This window comes from Pangasianodon hypophthalmus, chromosome 23 (genome assembly GCF_027358585.1).
Source record: "Pangasianodon hypophthalmus isolate fPanHyp1 chromosome 23, fPanHyp1.pri, whole genome shotgun sequence".
NCBI lineage: Eukaryota > Metazoa > Chordata > Actinopteri > Siluriformes > Pangasiidae > Pangasianodon > Pangasianodon hypophthalmus.
The window spans coordinates 19848472-19865224 of NC_069732.1; the positions used below are offsets into that span (position 1 = coordinate 19848472).

Sequence of the window (16753 nt, forward strand, 5' to 3'; positions counted from 1 at the left end):
GTGTGTGTGAGTGTGTGAGTGTATGATGTGTGTGTTCATTGTGTAAGTATGTGTGTGTTTATGATGCGTGTGTGTGTGTGTGTGTGAGGTTTGACAGGTCTGATTGGGGTGTGATTGCTGCTCCACGCCCAGCACACTGCTGTACTCACTGTGATTTCTTTACCACCCGTTTTAATGACTAATCCCGCCTCCTGCGCTGTGATTGGCTGTAATCGCTCGGGCTCCTGCGCTGTGATTGGCTGTAATCTCTCGGGCTCCTGCGCTGTGATTGGCTGTAATCGCTCTCTTTCCGCGCTGCTGTGCCGTTTTTAGTGATACAGCCAATCCTAGCGCATCAGGCGGGATTTGTCGGAATGCTGGTGGGAAAAACACGCTCTGCTAGGAGCGCCGAGTACATCCGGGCTCTTTGTGGCGGTGTCACAAGCCTGTGAAGATGGCGGCGGTAGGGAGGAGTACACTGCTAGCTGCTAGCATACCTGTAAATAACAGCACAGCAGACAGCCAGAGCCAGGAGGAGGAGGACGGACAGAATCTGTGGTGAGTCTGTGTGCTGATTCTTTACAAACCGACTTCACGAGCCATGATGGCTGTACAGGAGAGCGAGAGGAGGAGAGCTAGCGGTTAACTAGCAGAACAGAGAGAGAGAGAGAGAGAGAGAGAGAGAGAGAGAGACAGACAGGTGGATCAGTGGCTGAACCAACGCCCTCTGCCTCTGTTTCTCCGCGCAGGTCCTCTATACTGAGCGAGGTGTCGACGCGGTCGCGCTCCAAGCTGCCGTGCGGGAAGAACGTGCTGGTTCTGGGTGAGTTCCTGCGCCTCCTGCGCCTCCTGCGCCCGCGTACTGCCTGCTGTGTCTGCTCAGGCCCAGAGCCCTGCACCGGGTCCTCATCCTCTCATCCCCTCATCCTCTCATTCTCTCATCCCCTCATCCCCTCATCCTCTCATCCCCTCATCCCCTCATTCTCTCATCCTCTCATCCTCTCATCCTTTCATCCTCTCATCCCCTCATCCTCTCATCCTTTCATCCTCTCATCCTTTCATCCTCTCATCCTTTCATCCTCTCATCCCCTCATTCTCTCATTCTCTCATCCCCTCATCCTTTCATCCCCTCATCCCTTCATTCTCTCATCCCCTCATCCTTTCATCCCTTCATTCTCTCATCCCATCATCCTTTCATCCCCTCATCCCATCATCCTTTCATCCCCTCATCCCTTCAACCTTTCATCCCCTCATCCTCTCATCCTTTCATCCCCTCATTCTCTCATCCCCTCCTCTTTTCATCCCTTCATCCTCTCGTCCCGTCATCCTCTCATCCCCTCCTACTTTCATCCCTTCATCCTTTCATCCTCTCATTCTCTCATCCCCTCATCCCCTCATCCCCACGCTGTGTCAGGTGTAGTGTGTACCTGGCTGAGAGTTTGTCCTTCAGTTCAGCACTGTATATAATCAGCGTTGCTATAAATTCATCCTGAGCGCAGTGCAGAACACAGTCCATGCAGGATCGATGCACTTTAGTGTTTAATTATTCTACAATGCTTGTATTTATTTATTTATTTTTTTACAATGCATGTGTTGAAGTCGATGTTTTGTCACCTGTAAACCTGAGAAGTTTATGTGCGTGTGCAGGTGAAGTGGCAGCTGGAAAGACCACGCTGGTGGCCAAACTTCAGGGTGTGGAGGAATACATGAAAGGTCGCGGCTTGGAGTATCTGTACTTTAACGTTCACGATGAGGATGTAGACGGTGAGAACTCTGACTCCTAACCGCACTTCGCAGGTTTTATCGCTGACGGCCCTGTGCTGTGGCTGAGGATTGTAGTGACAGACTCTGTTCTTCTGTAGCTGCCTGAGTCTGCACTTCTTTTCTGGGTCACTATAAACAGTTTAGAGCAGGAGTTGTTCTAACGAACCAGGAAGCTGATGCTGATCATGCAGATGATTTAAGCAGATTGATCCAACACTTGTAAAAGACTGTAGCAGAGCCAAACAGTGTAAGTAATAAAGATCTGGCTGTAGTCACTCCTGCTTTCTAAACGTCACTCTTTGTACTTTCAGTAGCTGATACTTGGCCTGAGTCACGTACATGAAGGCAGTTCATCAGTACAGAGACGTAAGGCCAGATACAGCAAATCCACAAACAACAGAAAAGACATCTCACATTGTGGGTTTATGGATCTAAAGCTTTACAATCTTTACAACACTGAGATGTCTGTCAGAATCCTGAGAGTGTGATACGATGAAGCGTAATCACAGCGTGAACACTGTAAAGATGTAAATTAGCATTTATAGCTGTAGTAGCAGGTTTGCTCTCGCAGCGCTTCGATACAGTCACAGGTGGACTTGAGATTCATAAAATTACCATTGTTGCATGATTTTTTAATGAATTGTTTACCTTTATAAACCAGAAATGTTATGTAAGTGGACCTTCACACATTTGAATCAAATACGTCTGATTTCAAGAATGTAGCTCTTATATGACGTTAATATCTGAGAAGATGGTGAGGCTCCATGAAGAACAGTTCTCACGTGTAAAAGCTCTGCGCAGAGACAGACAGACTGTATGTAGCTGTACAACTTGTGAATGATTTAAGAATTTAACACTGGAAGATTAAACCTTTCTTGTTAAAGAATTTCTAAGGATTAGCATGATGAGCAAGCAAGCTCATTTATTCATGCTGTAACTGTTCACTTAGTTCACTGTGAACTGTTTGGTTATTAATTATTAAATTATTTTACCTTTGAGATCAGTTTAGCTAGTGAAGGTCTCAGTACTGATGATACACATTTCTCCAATAAGCCAACATCGTATTGATATTTTGTGTTTGTTTTTCTGTTGCAGACCATGCACGGTGTAACGCGTGGGTGCTGGATGGGGATCTGTATCATAAAGGCCTACAGAAATTTGCGATGTGTGTGGAGAACCTGTCTGACTCTCTGGCTGTGTTGGTGGTGGATCTGTCCCGGCCCTGGCTGGCTCTCGACTCGCTCCACAAATGGACCAGCGTGCTGAGGGATTACCTGGACAAACTGCGAGTTCCTCCTGAGACCATGAGAGAGCTCGAGCACAGATGTAAGTGTGTGTGTGTGTGTGTGTGTGTGTGTGTGTGTTTCTGGTTCGGTTTGTTGCCATTTCCTTGAAATCCCTGTATTGTGAAATTCAACATCATCTATGGCAAAGTGGTGCAATGACTATAATCTACATATTTCACTACTAACACAGATTTTAAGAGCAGCAGAAAAAATGAAGGTGTTACACTTTTTTTGAGCTTGTATACATTAACATGGACTCACGAGTCACTTTATTAGGAACACCTGTGCACCTGCACATTTGTGCAGTTATCCAGTCAGCATCTCGGTGCATCTCAGAACGCATGACACACTGAACTTTGAGGCGGATGGACAGAAGACTACATCAGGTTCCAGCCAGGAACAGGAATCTGAGGCTACAGCGGGCACAGACTCACCCAAACTGGACAGCTGAAGATGTCGCTGGTCTTTTACTGATCTTTATCTGCAGCAATTATGTGATACAATCATGTCAGCATGTTTCTAACACCATCCATGCTGTGAAGACCCAATATTAGAGTGTTCCTAATAAAGTGGCCATTGAGTGTCCGTGTGTATGAGTGTGCTTGCAATAACTGCATTAAGCCGGTGACTCGCTGACGTCACCACACTGCTGTATTCTTCTGTTGTGAAGCTTTTGCAGACTCGTAGCGCCGCTTCTTTCAGCTGTTGTTAGTTTTGGGGGGTTTCTCCCTTCAGTCTCCTCTTCAGGAGGTGAAATGCTGCTCAGTTGGGTTAAGGTCTGCTGATGGACTTGGCCAGTCTAAAACCTTCCACTTTTCCCCTGATGAAGTGCTTTGTTGTGTTTTGGGTCGTTGTCTTGCTGAATGATGAAGCTCCTCCTGATTAGTTTGGATGCATTTCTCTGTAATTTGTCAGACAAAAAGTTTCTGTAGACTTCTGAATTCATTCTGCTGCTACCATCATGAGCTCCATCATCAATAAAGATTAGTGAGTCTGTTCCAGAAGCAGCCATGCAAGCCCAAGCCATGACACTACCTCCACCATGCGTGACCCGTATGTTTTGTGTGTTTTGGATCATGAGCAGATCCTTTCTTTCTCCACACTTTGGTCTTTCCATCACTTTGGTAGAGGTTCATCTCGGTTCCAGAACTTTTGTGGATCATCTCTGTATTTCTCTGTGAATTCCAATCAAGCCTTCTGACTCTTACTGCTGATGAGAGGTTTGCATCTTGTGGCGTGGCCTCTATATTTCTGCTCTCCAAGTCTTCTTCAGCTGGTGGGTTGTGATACCTTCACCCTGCCCTGTGGAGGTTGTTGCTGATGTCACTGTTGTTTTGGGGTTTTTCTTTGCAGCTCTCACAATGTTTCTGTCATCAGCTGCTGCTGTTTTCCTCCGACGACCTGTTCAGTGTCTGGTTGTTAGTGTACCAGGACATTCCACATTGCTGTATTGGCTATTCCCAATGCTTGTGCAATGTATCTGATAGATTTTCCCTCTTTTCTCATCTTCAAAATGGCTAGCTTTTCTCCCATAGACAGCTCTCTGGTCTTTACTGTATGTTGGTTTATCCTTTTTAAAAACAAATGCAGTTTTCACAGGGGAAACCCAGGGATCAAACCCAGGGATCAAACCCAGAGCAGACATTCAGAGCTATTAATTGTTTAAACAATCAAACTAACAGAGCTCACCTGAACAACGAGAAAGACCTGTCAGTCACATGTTCCAGTATTTTTGATCACTTGAGAAATGGGTGGCTTCAAACAAAAGATGCTATGTTCTAAGTTGTTTAACACGTCTAGATGTAAATATCAGGAAATGAAAGTTGAAATTCTGATTTATTGTTTCATATTCATATTTTCATCTCAAACCCAAATGTATTCAGCGTATAGCAAAAACAATAGAAATGGCCTTGCTGTTCCAGTGCGTTCAGGGGGGACTGTAAATCAGGCAGTTGGTTAACCAGTAAATCTGTGTGAGCTCATGCACACTTTCTGCTTGTTCTGTATTTAACCTTCCCTGCATGGCTTTGTGTGGGTCTGCAGTGGTAAAGCAGTTCCAGGAGTATGTGGAGCCAGGAAGCGAAGGAACGTCTCAGAGGAGAAATGCAGAATCGGAGGAGGAGAGTGTCGTGCTTCCCCTGGGTGACAATACACTCACATACAACCTGGGCATTCCTCTAGTGGTGGTGTGTACGAAGGTAGGCTACATCTCTCACACATCTCACAAAGAGCCTATTAGTGATACCAGTTTGCAGAAAGCAGTAGTGCAAAGCGGGTTTGTCTGAGACACGTTAAAGGCAGCAACATTCAGTTATTTCCTCTGTGAAATTTAAGGGTCAAGTTACATGCTTATGTCTGTCTCTCTCTCTCTCTCTCTCTCTGTTTCTCTCTCTCTCTCTCTCTCTCTCTGTTTCTCTCTGTCTCTCTCTCTCTCTCTCTCTCTCTCTGTCTCTCTCTCTCTCTCTCTCTCTCTCTCTCTCTGTCTCTCTCTGGTTTTCTCTCTCTCTCTCTGTTTTTCTCTGTCTCTGTTTCTCTCTCTCTCTCTGTCTCTCTGTCTCTCTCTGTTTCTCTCTCTCTGTCTCTCTGTTTCTCTCTCTCTCTCTCTCTCTCTCTCTCTCCTAGTGTGATGCGATCAGCACTTTGGAGAAGGAGCATGATTATAGAGATGAGCACTTAGACTTCATCCAGTCACACATCCGTCGCTTCTGCCTGCAGTGTATCCTTCACAGCTGAACTTGTGTAAATCTTTGAGCCATGTGCATACACTTCTCTCTCAAACACACACACACACACACACACACACACACACACACACACAGTCTGTCATAAATCCAGTGATAGTAGGATCGCTGTGTGTTTGCAGTTTCTCCTGCTGAAGGAGATTACTTTACAGCGTTATCTGGAGAGGCGTGATAACCTTCCTCAGCAAGCAGATCAATAAAACACTGCAGGTTGTTTGCTGAACGTTACGGCGGTTTCTTGGTGTGTTCTGCCCCTTGACTCAGGCTCACACAGACGGGGCAGCGCTGCTCTACACATCCATGAAGGAGAATAAAAATATAGACTTGATATATAAATACCTCATCCACAGGTTATATGGCTTTCCGTTTCATTTCCCTGCCCAGGTGGTAGAGAAGGATTCGGTGTTTATGTAAGTTGCTGCATGCTGAAGTGTGATGTGTATAAACCACATTAAACGTAGTTTAGACTCTTCGCTGTGTTAAGAATTAAACACCTCACAAGAACTGTACAGAAGAATTGCACATGTTTGGGTGTAGAGTAGAGCATATAGCTGTAAGCGCTGTAGTCTTTTGCGTTGTTTTTCAGTCCATCGGGATGGGACAATGAGAAAAAGATCGCCATCCTGCATGAAAACTTCCAGACCATAAAAGCAGATGACAACTTTGAAGATGTAATAGTGAAGCCTCCCGTTAGAAAGGTAAGACTTCAGTCACTGATCTTACTGTATCTAATATATATATTATATATAATGTAATATAACGTAAAGAAACTGTTTTGCTCGATACGAAGCTGTCGATACGAAGCTGTCGATACAATACATTCAACACTCTGCATGATAAAGCATCATCATAACATAGTGCTTATATTACGTGAGGTGTAATGTGTGTGAGGTGTGAAGCTGAATTTCAATTTTGTGTACCGTTACACCTTTAATTATTTTCTATTTTATTATTATTATTTGTAAATAAAATAAAAATCCTAAGTCATTCTGTCTTACAGTTTGTACATGAGAAGGAAGTCCAAGCAGAAGATGACCAGGTGTTTCTCGTGAAGTTGCAGGTAACGTTGCAGTAATATACTTCGACATCTCTGCGTTATGATGTGGAAATGTTTTTATTTCAATTATTTTTGAACCTTGCCTTGGCGTAGATCTGCAGAGATCATGATGTGCACGGAGCCAGTTTAGCAGCTGAAGGAAAAACCATACACTAAGAGCCGGGGGGTGAAAACTTTTGAACAGGGTCAATATTTATAAATTCAGCTATTATTTTCTCTTGTGGACTTTATGTAAACATCTTTTTTTATGTGAAATATCTTATTTCAGGTCAGCACTAAATAAACAATAACATGCATTTTGTATGATCCTCTTATTTTGGTAAAATAATTAACATTTTGCAGATTCTGAAAGGGGGATGTAAACTTTTGACCTCAACTGTATCTAAAACCTCATTAGCTAAGTGCTAGATCAAGATTTTGGAGTGTTATCTGTTTGTGATCAAATACCGACTGTCAAAATGTCCGTGATGCTCCTGCACCATCACAACTTCATCAAAACAGAGAAGAGCGCTTGCACAAAGTGTTGCAGTGTTCAAACGGCCTAACGATAAGACACTCAGTTTAGCCAACAGAACGTTTTAAGTTATTAGAAAACATTACGGTTGATGTTAAAAGCTCTGGAGCAACCCTGACCAGCACAACATGCAGTCATGTGACACTTTAACATGTCGACATGGTTCTTAGAAAAGGATGATAAGTGTATGCTCATATACATGTTCGTGTCTGTATTAATGCACGTAACTAGCTAACTAGCTTGTCATACATGACTATAATACTTTAACTACCTCTTATTAGCCTAGTCACATTCACTTTCCCAGTGAGCTAGCTAATGAATTTCTCATTTGTCCACTCCTGCTTTTTAAACACAGGCCCATGTTTCTATTGGTTTAGTTGCGTAAAGTCGTGTCAGCACGTGCAGTGTTGCTCCTGTTCAGGTAGCCGTGGGGTCTGTGGTTCCAGAACAGCAGCAAACTAAACCAGAGGAAATCCACAGCGCGGTTCTGGACTAGGCCTAAACCCTGGGGCCGTGTTGGTGGAACAGGGCTCATGCTTTGGCCAAAAACAGCAACTGGCACCTTTATGCATACATAATGTGGAGAAACTGTAGCAAAACGCTACCCTGAAGCCTTCACACATTCCCATATTTTAATATGATTTACACAAATGCAAATACTCAGTGAGAGCGCATGAAAAAGTGTGTGCATTTACAAACCTCCACATTCTGTACACTCACTAACATGGAGATACGAACAGCATAAAACCCGTAGTGATCAGGACAGCTGAATTCATATTGTGTGTTAATATGTTAAGAGACTATTAGAAGAATGTTGCGTTAGTGCTGAGCTTCTTTTTCTCTTCTTTTCTGTCTCTAATCTGTTCTGTAGACTCTGTTATCTAAACAGCCTGCAGCGACTGCGGGAAGGCCAGTGGTGAGTATTCTCTCCGCGGAGCAGCTGACTGTTTGTGTGTTTATCTGTGTTTGTGTGTTAGCCTGACCGTTGTGTTTTGTGTGTGTGTGTGTGTGTGTGTGTGTTAGGACACCTCAAACAGAGCCCCCACCGGCTCCCCGAGGACGACCAATCGCTCTGCGGCCGCTAACGTGGCTAACGTCATGCCCATGCAATCAGGTACCAAGAAGATTGATCCCAACATGAAAGGTGTGTATGAGAGCCGTGCCTTCAGGACGCATGCTCTCTTCTCCTGCCTTCTCCTCCTTTCCTTTGTTTCCTCTCCGTCCTTCTTTTATCTCTCCCCATGGCCTTGCACCTTTCTTCAGCTCAGACCAGAACTCGCCTGTTTTATTCTTAACTATTCTTAACTTTCAAATCAGACAGTCCAAACGTCGGACACTCACACCAGTCTTTTTGTTTTTAAAATCATCATCCAGTTGTGGCTCATGTGGATTTTTTGCCACACAGCAAGTCATTTACAGACTTATGGGAGAATCATTTCTGGTGTTTTGGTCGAGGATTTAGGCACCAGGTAAATGTTGATGGGGTGGCGATTAGATTAGAGTAGATTAGATTCAACTTTATTGTCATTGTTCAAAGTACATATACAAAGCCAATGAAATGCAGTTAGCATCTAACCAGAAGTGCATAAGTGGCATATTTACAATAAATTACAAATAAGGATCTATAGCTATGAGGGTGAAATGTACAGGGGAATGGATGACTTATGTACAGGAGGTGCAGTGGGTATTATAAATAGGGATAAATGTGATCTATATGTGTATGTACAGTCAGTGTACAGTGGTGAAGACGTTAAGAATATAACAGGAATATGAACAGGATATACGAATGAATATATACACTATATTACCAAAAGTATTCGGTCACCCATCCAAATGATCAGAATCAGGTGTCCTAATCACTTGGCCTGGCCACAGGTGTATAAAATCAAGCACTTAGGCATGCAGACTGTTTTTACAAACATTTGTGAAAGAATGGGCCGCTCTCAGGACCTCAGTGAATTCCAGCGTGGAACTGTCATAGGATGCCACCTGTGCAACAAATCCAGTCGTGAAATTTCCTCGCTCCTAAATATTCCACAGTCAACTGTCAGCTTTATCATAACAAAATGGAAGAGTTCGGGAACAACAGCAACTCAGCCACGAAGTGGTAGGCCACGTAAACTGACGGAGAGGGGTCAGCGGATGCTGAAGCGCATAGTGCAAAGAGGTCGTCAACTTTCTTCACAGTCAATTGCTACAGAGCTCCAAACTTCATGTGACCTTCAGATTAGCCCAAGTGCAGTACGCAGAGAGCTTCATGGAATGGGTTTCCATGGCCGAGCAGCTGCATCCAAGCCACACATCACCAAGTGCAATGCAAAGCGTCGGATGCAGTGGTGTAAAGCACGCCGCCACTGGACCTAGAGCAGTGGAGACGCGTTCTCTGGAGTGATGAATCACGCTTTTCCATCTGGCAATCTGATGGACGAGTCTGGGTTTGGAGGTTGCCAGGAGAACGGTACATTTCGGACTGCATTGTGCCGAGTGTGAAATTTGGTGGAGGAGGAATTATGGTGTGGGGTTGTTTTTCAGGAGTTGGGCTTGGCCCCTTAGTTCCAGTGAAAGGAACTTCGAATGCTTCAGGATACCAAAACATTTTGGACAATTCCATGCTCCCAACCTTGTGGGAACAGTTTGGAGCGGGCCCCTTCCTCTTCCAACATGACTGTGCACCAGTGCACAAAGCAAGCTCCATAAAGACATGGATGACAGAGTCTGGTGTGGATGAACTTGACTGGCCTGCACAGAGTCCTGACCTGAACCCGATAGAACACCTTTGGGATGAATTAGAGCGGAGACTGAGAGCCAGGCCTTCTCGACCAACATCAGTGTGTGACCTCACCAATGCGCTTTTGGAAGAATGGTCAAAAATTCCTATAAACACACTCCTCAACCTTGTGGACAGCCTTCCCAGAAGAGTTGAAGCTGTAATAGCTGCAAAAGGTGGACCGACATCATATTGAACCCTATGGGTTAGGAATGGGATGGCACTTAAGTTCATATGTGAGTCAAGGCAGGTGACCGAATACTTTTGGTAATATAGTGTACATACATGCGCATTTTATATATATATATATATATATGCACACACATATATGCATGTATGTAGGTACAGTAGTGCAAAAACTGCATTATAATTTATGTAGTGCAAAGAAGCAAGGTGAATAAGCAGTGAAGTAAGTAACTGAGAACAGAGATTACAGTGTGATCAGCTGTTCAGTGTGGAAACAGCCACGGGGAAGAAGCTGTTTCTCAGTCTGTTTGTTGCGGTGCAGTTGCCGTACCAGACTGACATGCAGCTGGTGATGACGCTCTCAATGGTACAGCGGTAACAGTTCAGGAGAGTCTTGGAGCAGAGGTGGGCCTTTTTCAGTCTCCTCAGAAAATAAAGGCGTTGTTGTGCCTTTTTAACCAGAAAGGAGGAGTTCAGGGACCAGGTGAGGTCCTCGGAGATGTGGAGCTTAGGAACTTAAAGCTGGGTACACGCTCAACAGTAGCTCCGTCAATGTGAATGAGAGCGTGAGTGTGATTCCCAGCGCGTCTGAAGCACTCCTCTTTTCCTCCGTTCATTTTGATTTTCATAATCTATTTAAACCTTTTTCCTGTTTTCTTTCTGTATCTCTTCTGTTCAAACCTTCCCTGCTTGGAGGTAAAAGTTGGGCTTTTGCTCTGAGAGCAGTTGCACAGTGAATAGTTTGGAGAATACAGCGGGGCTGTAGGTAGTGTGTTTGTGTTTGCTGATTAAGTTGGTCTTCTCCATGTGACAGGAGGTCAGACCAGCGAGGGCGTGCTGGCTAACTTCTTCAACAGCCTTCTGACTAAGAAAGCAGGTTCTCCTGGGCCTGGCCAGCCGGCAGGAGGTGGCAGCAACACTCCTGGAACAGTGCGCAAGTCTGGTAGGAAACAGCACCTTACTTCCACAGTCCAGTAAACACGTGTTTTTCCATGATCACCTTCATTATCACATCAGTACATTATTTTGAATGTAAGAAGAACTACTAAGGTGTTTTCTAGTATTTTTATTTAGTGCTTTCTAAAAACATCGGCTGAAATATTTCATAATTTAAAATTATAAGTTCAAATCTTTTTATACTAAAACTGAATTTTCCAGAAATTATGAAATGATCAAATTATTGAGCAAAGCCTATTTATTAAAGGTTTTATTATTATTTATCAGTTTGCCTCGAATCCTGGGGTTAGGGACACGTTCCCCTCATTAATGATTTCTAATTTGATGATTTTTAATTTCTCTCTAAACAAATTGATCAGGCTACAGGATACACACATACAGATTCAAGTATTAAAGATCTGAGGAATTAAGTCTAACAGAAGCGAGTCTGTCCCGCTGTGTCACGTCACCATTAACACCAGACTGCGTGAGGAAATGTGACTCCGTTTATCCGAATCTCAGATTCACTTAGGATCATGTGTGATATTAAAGACACACTTCACCATTTTGCTCTATTTCAGTAGGTCTGGCATAACGCTCATTTTCAGAACACGTGTTTGAACATATTGCAGTAGTTGGGATGATCAGGAGTGTTCTGAGTGTAGTCTTACAGAAAGTACCGCCCAAGACGCTTCATCTGAGCTCTTCTGACGTCCTGTAGTGTTATGAAGCCCAGGGTAAAATAGTGAATATGCTGAAATTGGGGATAAAATGTAAAGAGAACAATGATGGAGTGTGGCTTTACTAATTGTGTGGAGGCCTGGGGAAAACCTTCATCTGCTGAAGTTTTGAGAAAACATGACAAACATGGCAGTGAAAATGGTGTTTACCTTTACAGACGGACAGACAGACAGACAGACGGACGGACAGAGATGTTATTGATCCTGAGGGGAATTGCAGTGTTACAGTAGTGGGAAAAAGACATTCACAAATAAACATAAATACAGTAAAATGTGCAAAAAAGGGAATGTAATGGAGATCTTATACCCTCATTAATTCAGAAAAGATGTTTTTGAAGACGTTTGTTGAACGAGCTCCTTATGACTTTTTGAGAAAGCCTAGGAAACTTTCAAAAGTTAAGAGAAAACATTTCTACATCATTTTGGGGAAATACAGTATATTTTTGTTTTCTTAAAGTAGTTAAAACCTCAGCACTGGTGGAAGCTTGACTTTTCATCATGTCTGGCTGGAATTCAGCGGCAGTGACACTGCCAGGTTTTTCCCAGACTGCCACACAATTAACACGCCTCAGCTGTGTGCAGGATTTTATGATGTTCTACACCATTGCATTTTGTCCTCTGTTGTTCATCCATGTTTTTGTTCTTACACTCTCCTCTTCCTCATGTGTTCCTCCTCCCCTCTTCCATACCAGATTTCTGACATCAGCAACGGTAAAAAAAAAAAAAACAAAAAAAAAAAACCCACTAAAACTTTACTGCATGTTCCTCAGTGCAACTTTAACCGATTTAACCTGTCGCCCAGACCTGCGTAACAGCAGTGTGTATAAGATGCATCACTCTGTTACTCTACTGTAACGTGAACTAAACGACAGTGTTTGCTCTGAATGAATAAAGCTTACGTTCTGAATAATGCGCTGTACAACACGCTGAAGCTAACACGGTGCTTACTTCTGGTCACATGACTATCGGGCTGGTTTGGGTGCACTTTGTTTTCCCCATTTTTTCTTTTTTTTTTTTTTTGCCACCCCATTTTTAATCCTTCCACTGCAGCTTAATTTAAACGGAATGGTCTAAAGGTAAAGTAACTGTATCCCACAATGATGAGTGAGTGCCATATGTGTGTGTTTCTGTACGTTTATTGGCCCATGTATGTGTTAAGTCTTTCCTCAGTAACACATGTTGGTAACCAGTTTAACAATGTCTTTCATCATGTGTGTTAGCCAGGGGATGTTGGCCACGTTAAGGTGTGTGTTCATGCATATCTCACGTGCATCCAGACCCTTCCCTCACAATACACTAACCGTTCATTTGTCTCTGCATGAACCCATCCACACACTTGTGTTACTATACTTATACATACATACACAGTTACGGATCAGAACCCATTGCTGGGAGTTTGGACCTAATCAGTAATCAGAGCCATGACCCAGATTCCATTTCTGTGCCTTATAGATTTAAACTTGTTGCTGTTGTATGTAAACATATTTTCAGTTCCACATTTCTGAGTGAAGACGAGTGAAGAACACTTACATTTACTCGTATCTGTAAAGAGAAATTAGCCTTCACAAGTATAGAAATACAAGTGTACACTCGGCTCTACGTGACCATGCTGGACCTGAGCACAGCTTCTCCAGTGTGTTGTGTATGATGCCCCAGGCTTGGCAGTGTGAGACCGGCATGGCTTTTCCTCCCCATGTTCCTTACAGTGAATTATTGATGCTTTGAGTTAATGATTTATTTTCAGATTCTTTCACAGGAGTGTGTTATTTTTTTGTGAATTGGCTATAGGAAGCCGTCTCCGGTTCAGTGTTATTTAACAGCTGATGTGCTGATATGGTGCAGTGGGATCGGACCCGCTGCCCCGCCGAACCCGTGGGCCTCATTTATCAGTCTTTTAACATTGTGTGGAAATGTTTTCATAGACCAAGCCGCTAGATTTATGAAAGGTTTGGAAACTCTGATTGTTGGTAGATTAATATTGATTTACATTTAGTAAAGCCCACGAAACTCCATAAAAGGAAAAACTCACTGTGTGTGTGTGTGTGTGTGTGTGTGTGTGTGTGTGTGTAATTTCTGCGTACATTTTTTACGAATAAATCAGTTTGTATCCAGCATGATAAACGAGGCCCAGTGTTTCCTACGCTCAAGACTTTGGCATTTCTTTAGCCTTTTCACTCGTTAAATGATGGCTGAAGGTCTTCCACCCTGCGGCGTCGCTCTAAACCGAAACCGGCTAATTACTGAGTGTTAAACTCTGCTGAAGGTCAGATCTGCAGCAGCAGAGAAAAGCGCTCTGTACTTACAGTCTTGACCTTAAAGGAGCACAGTGAAAGTCTGAGAATAAATTGTTTATCTCATTCTGTAGTACATTAGGATCTCAGTTAAATTCTGCCCAGCTGATCTGAGTCCTTGTGCATGGAAGCTCCTGGAGTCTGAGCATCTCTAAGGTGTGATGTAGTCACCTGACTGTCCACACCTCGTACCCTCATCTGCTCTCTTCAGTCTTGACTGCTAAATTCACTGTACATGTAACTTTTATTATTTGCTCATTGTTCCTTTGCTTGTTTCCCAACCAGCTGAAATAAGTGCAAATTCTTAAAATATTAAATATCTGCTGCCCATAATTCTTCCATTTTAAATGTTTAGTTTTTCTGTTTATTATAATATGTTTAGCTGTTATTGTAGAACAGTTTCCATCATTTTTAACATTTAACCATTATTTTCCCTTATTCCCTCTGAAGAACAGCCACGTAGCACCCTGGGGTAGATACCGTAACATCTGGAGGGGTTTAAACTGCAGTGCTGTGCACTTTATACTTATTCTCCAATCATGTGTGTGACTTTGACAAGTAAAGACCTCTTTATGCTTCTTTTCGATAGTTGATTCTGGTGAATTTTCACTTTAGTGTACTCTACAGACAAAAAAAAAAACACCTGTTCATCTTTGTTGAAAACCTTTTTTTCTCAGATTAGTTTAAAGTTTCAGAAACATGAAAAAGGTCTTTGAGCCACAAAATAAGGCGAGTGTTTGTTGTAAATCCAACCCTGAGGGTGTGTTCGCTGTGTGTTCGCTGTGTGTTTCAGGCTCTAAGTTGGGTTTGACCGACGTCCAGGCGGAGCTCGACCGAATGTCCAGCAAGTCGGACCTGGATCACTCCGCCCCCAACGCAACCACGCCCCCTGCTGAAAACGACGAATCCTGAAAAAGAAGCAGGATGACTCACTGTCACGCCCCCAACCCCCCCCCTTCTTCAGCCTCTCCTCTCTTTCTGACCTCTGCCCTGCCCGTCTCTCCTCCACTCCCTGAACGAGGGAATGACGTGTTTCCAGCGAGGCCAGTGACTGAGCTGCATGTAGAGCCGATTGCCACTCTATTTCTGTTTCTAAACACACGCATGCACACACACCACTACCAGTGTATCTGTATGAACAGTGAGCAGAGGGGTCATGAAGAGGGTGAAAAGCGAAAGTAACGGAGGAAGAGAGATGAAGGGGTTGCAGGACGTACAGCGTTTGTATGGTTATGAATGTGAGGTAGGATTCGTCGTTTGGCAGGAAGGTGTTTTGTGTAGATGTACTGTCGTGTTTATTGTCCTTTAATTTATGATAAACAAACAGATTCATAGTTGAGCAAAAAAACTCGTTATGATTTCTCTGTACCCAGAGAAGGGAAGCGTTTTCTGCTAGCCTTTTCACATGCACACTACACACACGTGCAGACACTAAAACCTGTGCTTCCGTTTGCTTATTAAAGCTCACAGAGCTTTTCCACAGTACAGCAAACCACCACGTCACTCACCATCACACTCAGTTTGAGCACAGTAATGATTTTGGCACTACAGTTCCTCATTAATAAATTAATTCTGCAAGGTTGAACTTTACAACAAGGCTGTTTACAATGTAGATGGTTTCACAAACACACTGTCAGTGTGATGTATCAGTATCAGTGGATGTTTTCTTCTCTGCATAATTAATGGAAGCACTACAAGCCATGCAACATGCCCCGGTCTTCTTCTCTGCACACTAGCCCTGGAGCTTACGTCCAGCGCACTGAGTGTGTGATTGTGTGTGTTGAGAAAGAGGTGGTATGTAGTCTAGTTGTAGGACAGGAGGAGGGTAGGTGGTATCGTCTGTAGTCAGTAAACCGCTAGAGAAGGTTCCTGAAGTCACTCCAAGGGAATGAGGAAGGAGAGGTAGAGGAGGAAGGGCATGCAAGATCAGAAGTCACTCTATCCTGTTCAACTGTACAGTCATTCATGTCCAACTTCTGGGTGGGTGGTGGAGTTAAAAATAAAAAAACAACCTTACAGTAATAAGGTCCTGTACTTTTACAAGATGTAGTCACATTTCTCTGGATCAGGTCTTTAAGCATTCTATTAAAGTTGTATTTATTGGGAATGATCGGCTGGTGGCTCTTATTGTGCGTTAGCGTGGAGACCAAACCTGCAAAATATCACACGTATGCTTTCACTCTATCTGATCTAATACCACAGACCCAGTGTCCTTCCATGACACTAGACGTGCGTGTGTGTGTGTGTGTGTGTGTGTGTGTGTGTGTGTGTGTGTGTGTGTGTGTGTGTGTGTGTGTGTGTGTGTGTGCGTAGCCTGGTCTCCGTTTGACTGAGTGGGTCTTTAGCATGTAAATTATTTTCATTACGTCAGTCAGGATCTGCTCAGTAATAATTTCAGAGTCTCAGTAACTGAAACAGTGGATCAGAAAGTATTTTAAATGACGATAGAACACATCCTTTCATGAAATTATATGATCTGTAAATACTGGGGA

The 16753-nt window shown here is 43.4% G+C and overlaps 1 protein-coding gene across 4 annotated transcripts; it reads left to right on the plus strand.

The window, feature by feature from the left end:
- The first annotated feature begins 362 nt into the window (after nt 1-362).
- Nucleotides 363-16368, plus strand: dync1li1 (dynein, cytoplasmic 1, light intermediate chain 1). 4 transcript variants are annotated; one of them, XM_053228493.1, is made up of 14 exons: nt 367-537; nt 729-802; nt 1627-1743; nt 2839-3069; nt 5073-5227; nt 5652-5745; nt 6045-6180; nt 6357-6468; nt 6771-6830; nt 8213-8257; nt 8365-8485; nt 11109-11237; nt 13191-13214; nt 15055-15164. In XM_053228493.1, exons 1-13 carry the CDS (start codon nt 434-436, stop codon nt 13211-13213), a joined length of 1401 nt encoding a protein of 466 aa, XP_053084468.1. In that variant the 5' UTR covers nt 367-433; the 3' UTR covers nt 13214; nt 15055-15164. The 4 variants fall into 4 exon arrangements, with proteins under 4 accessions (XP_034154462.1, XP_053084468.1, XP_034154463.1 ...); XM_034298572.2 differs by lacking the exon at nt 13191-13214 and adding an exon at nt 12663-12681 and having other exon boundaries at nt 368-537; nt 15055-15194; XM_034298571.2 differs by lacking the exon at nt 13191-13214 and having other exon boundaries at nt 363-537; nt 8365-8455; nt 15055-16368.
- Nucleotides 16369-16753: the final 385 nt, after the last annotated feature.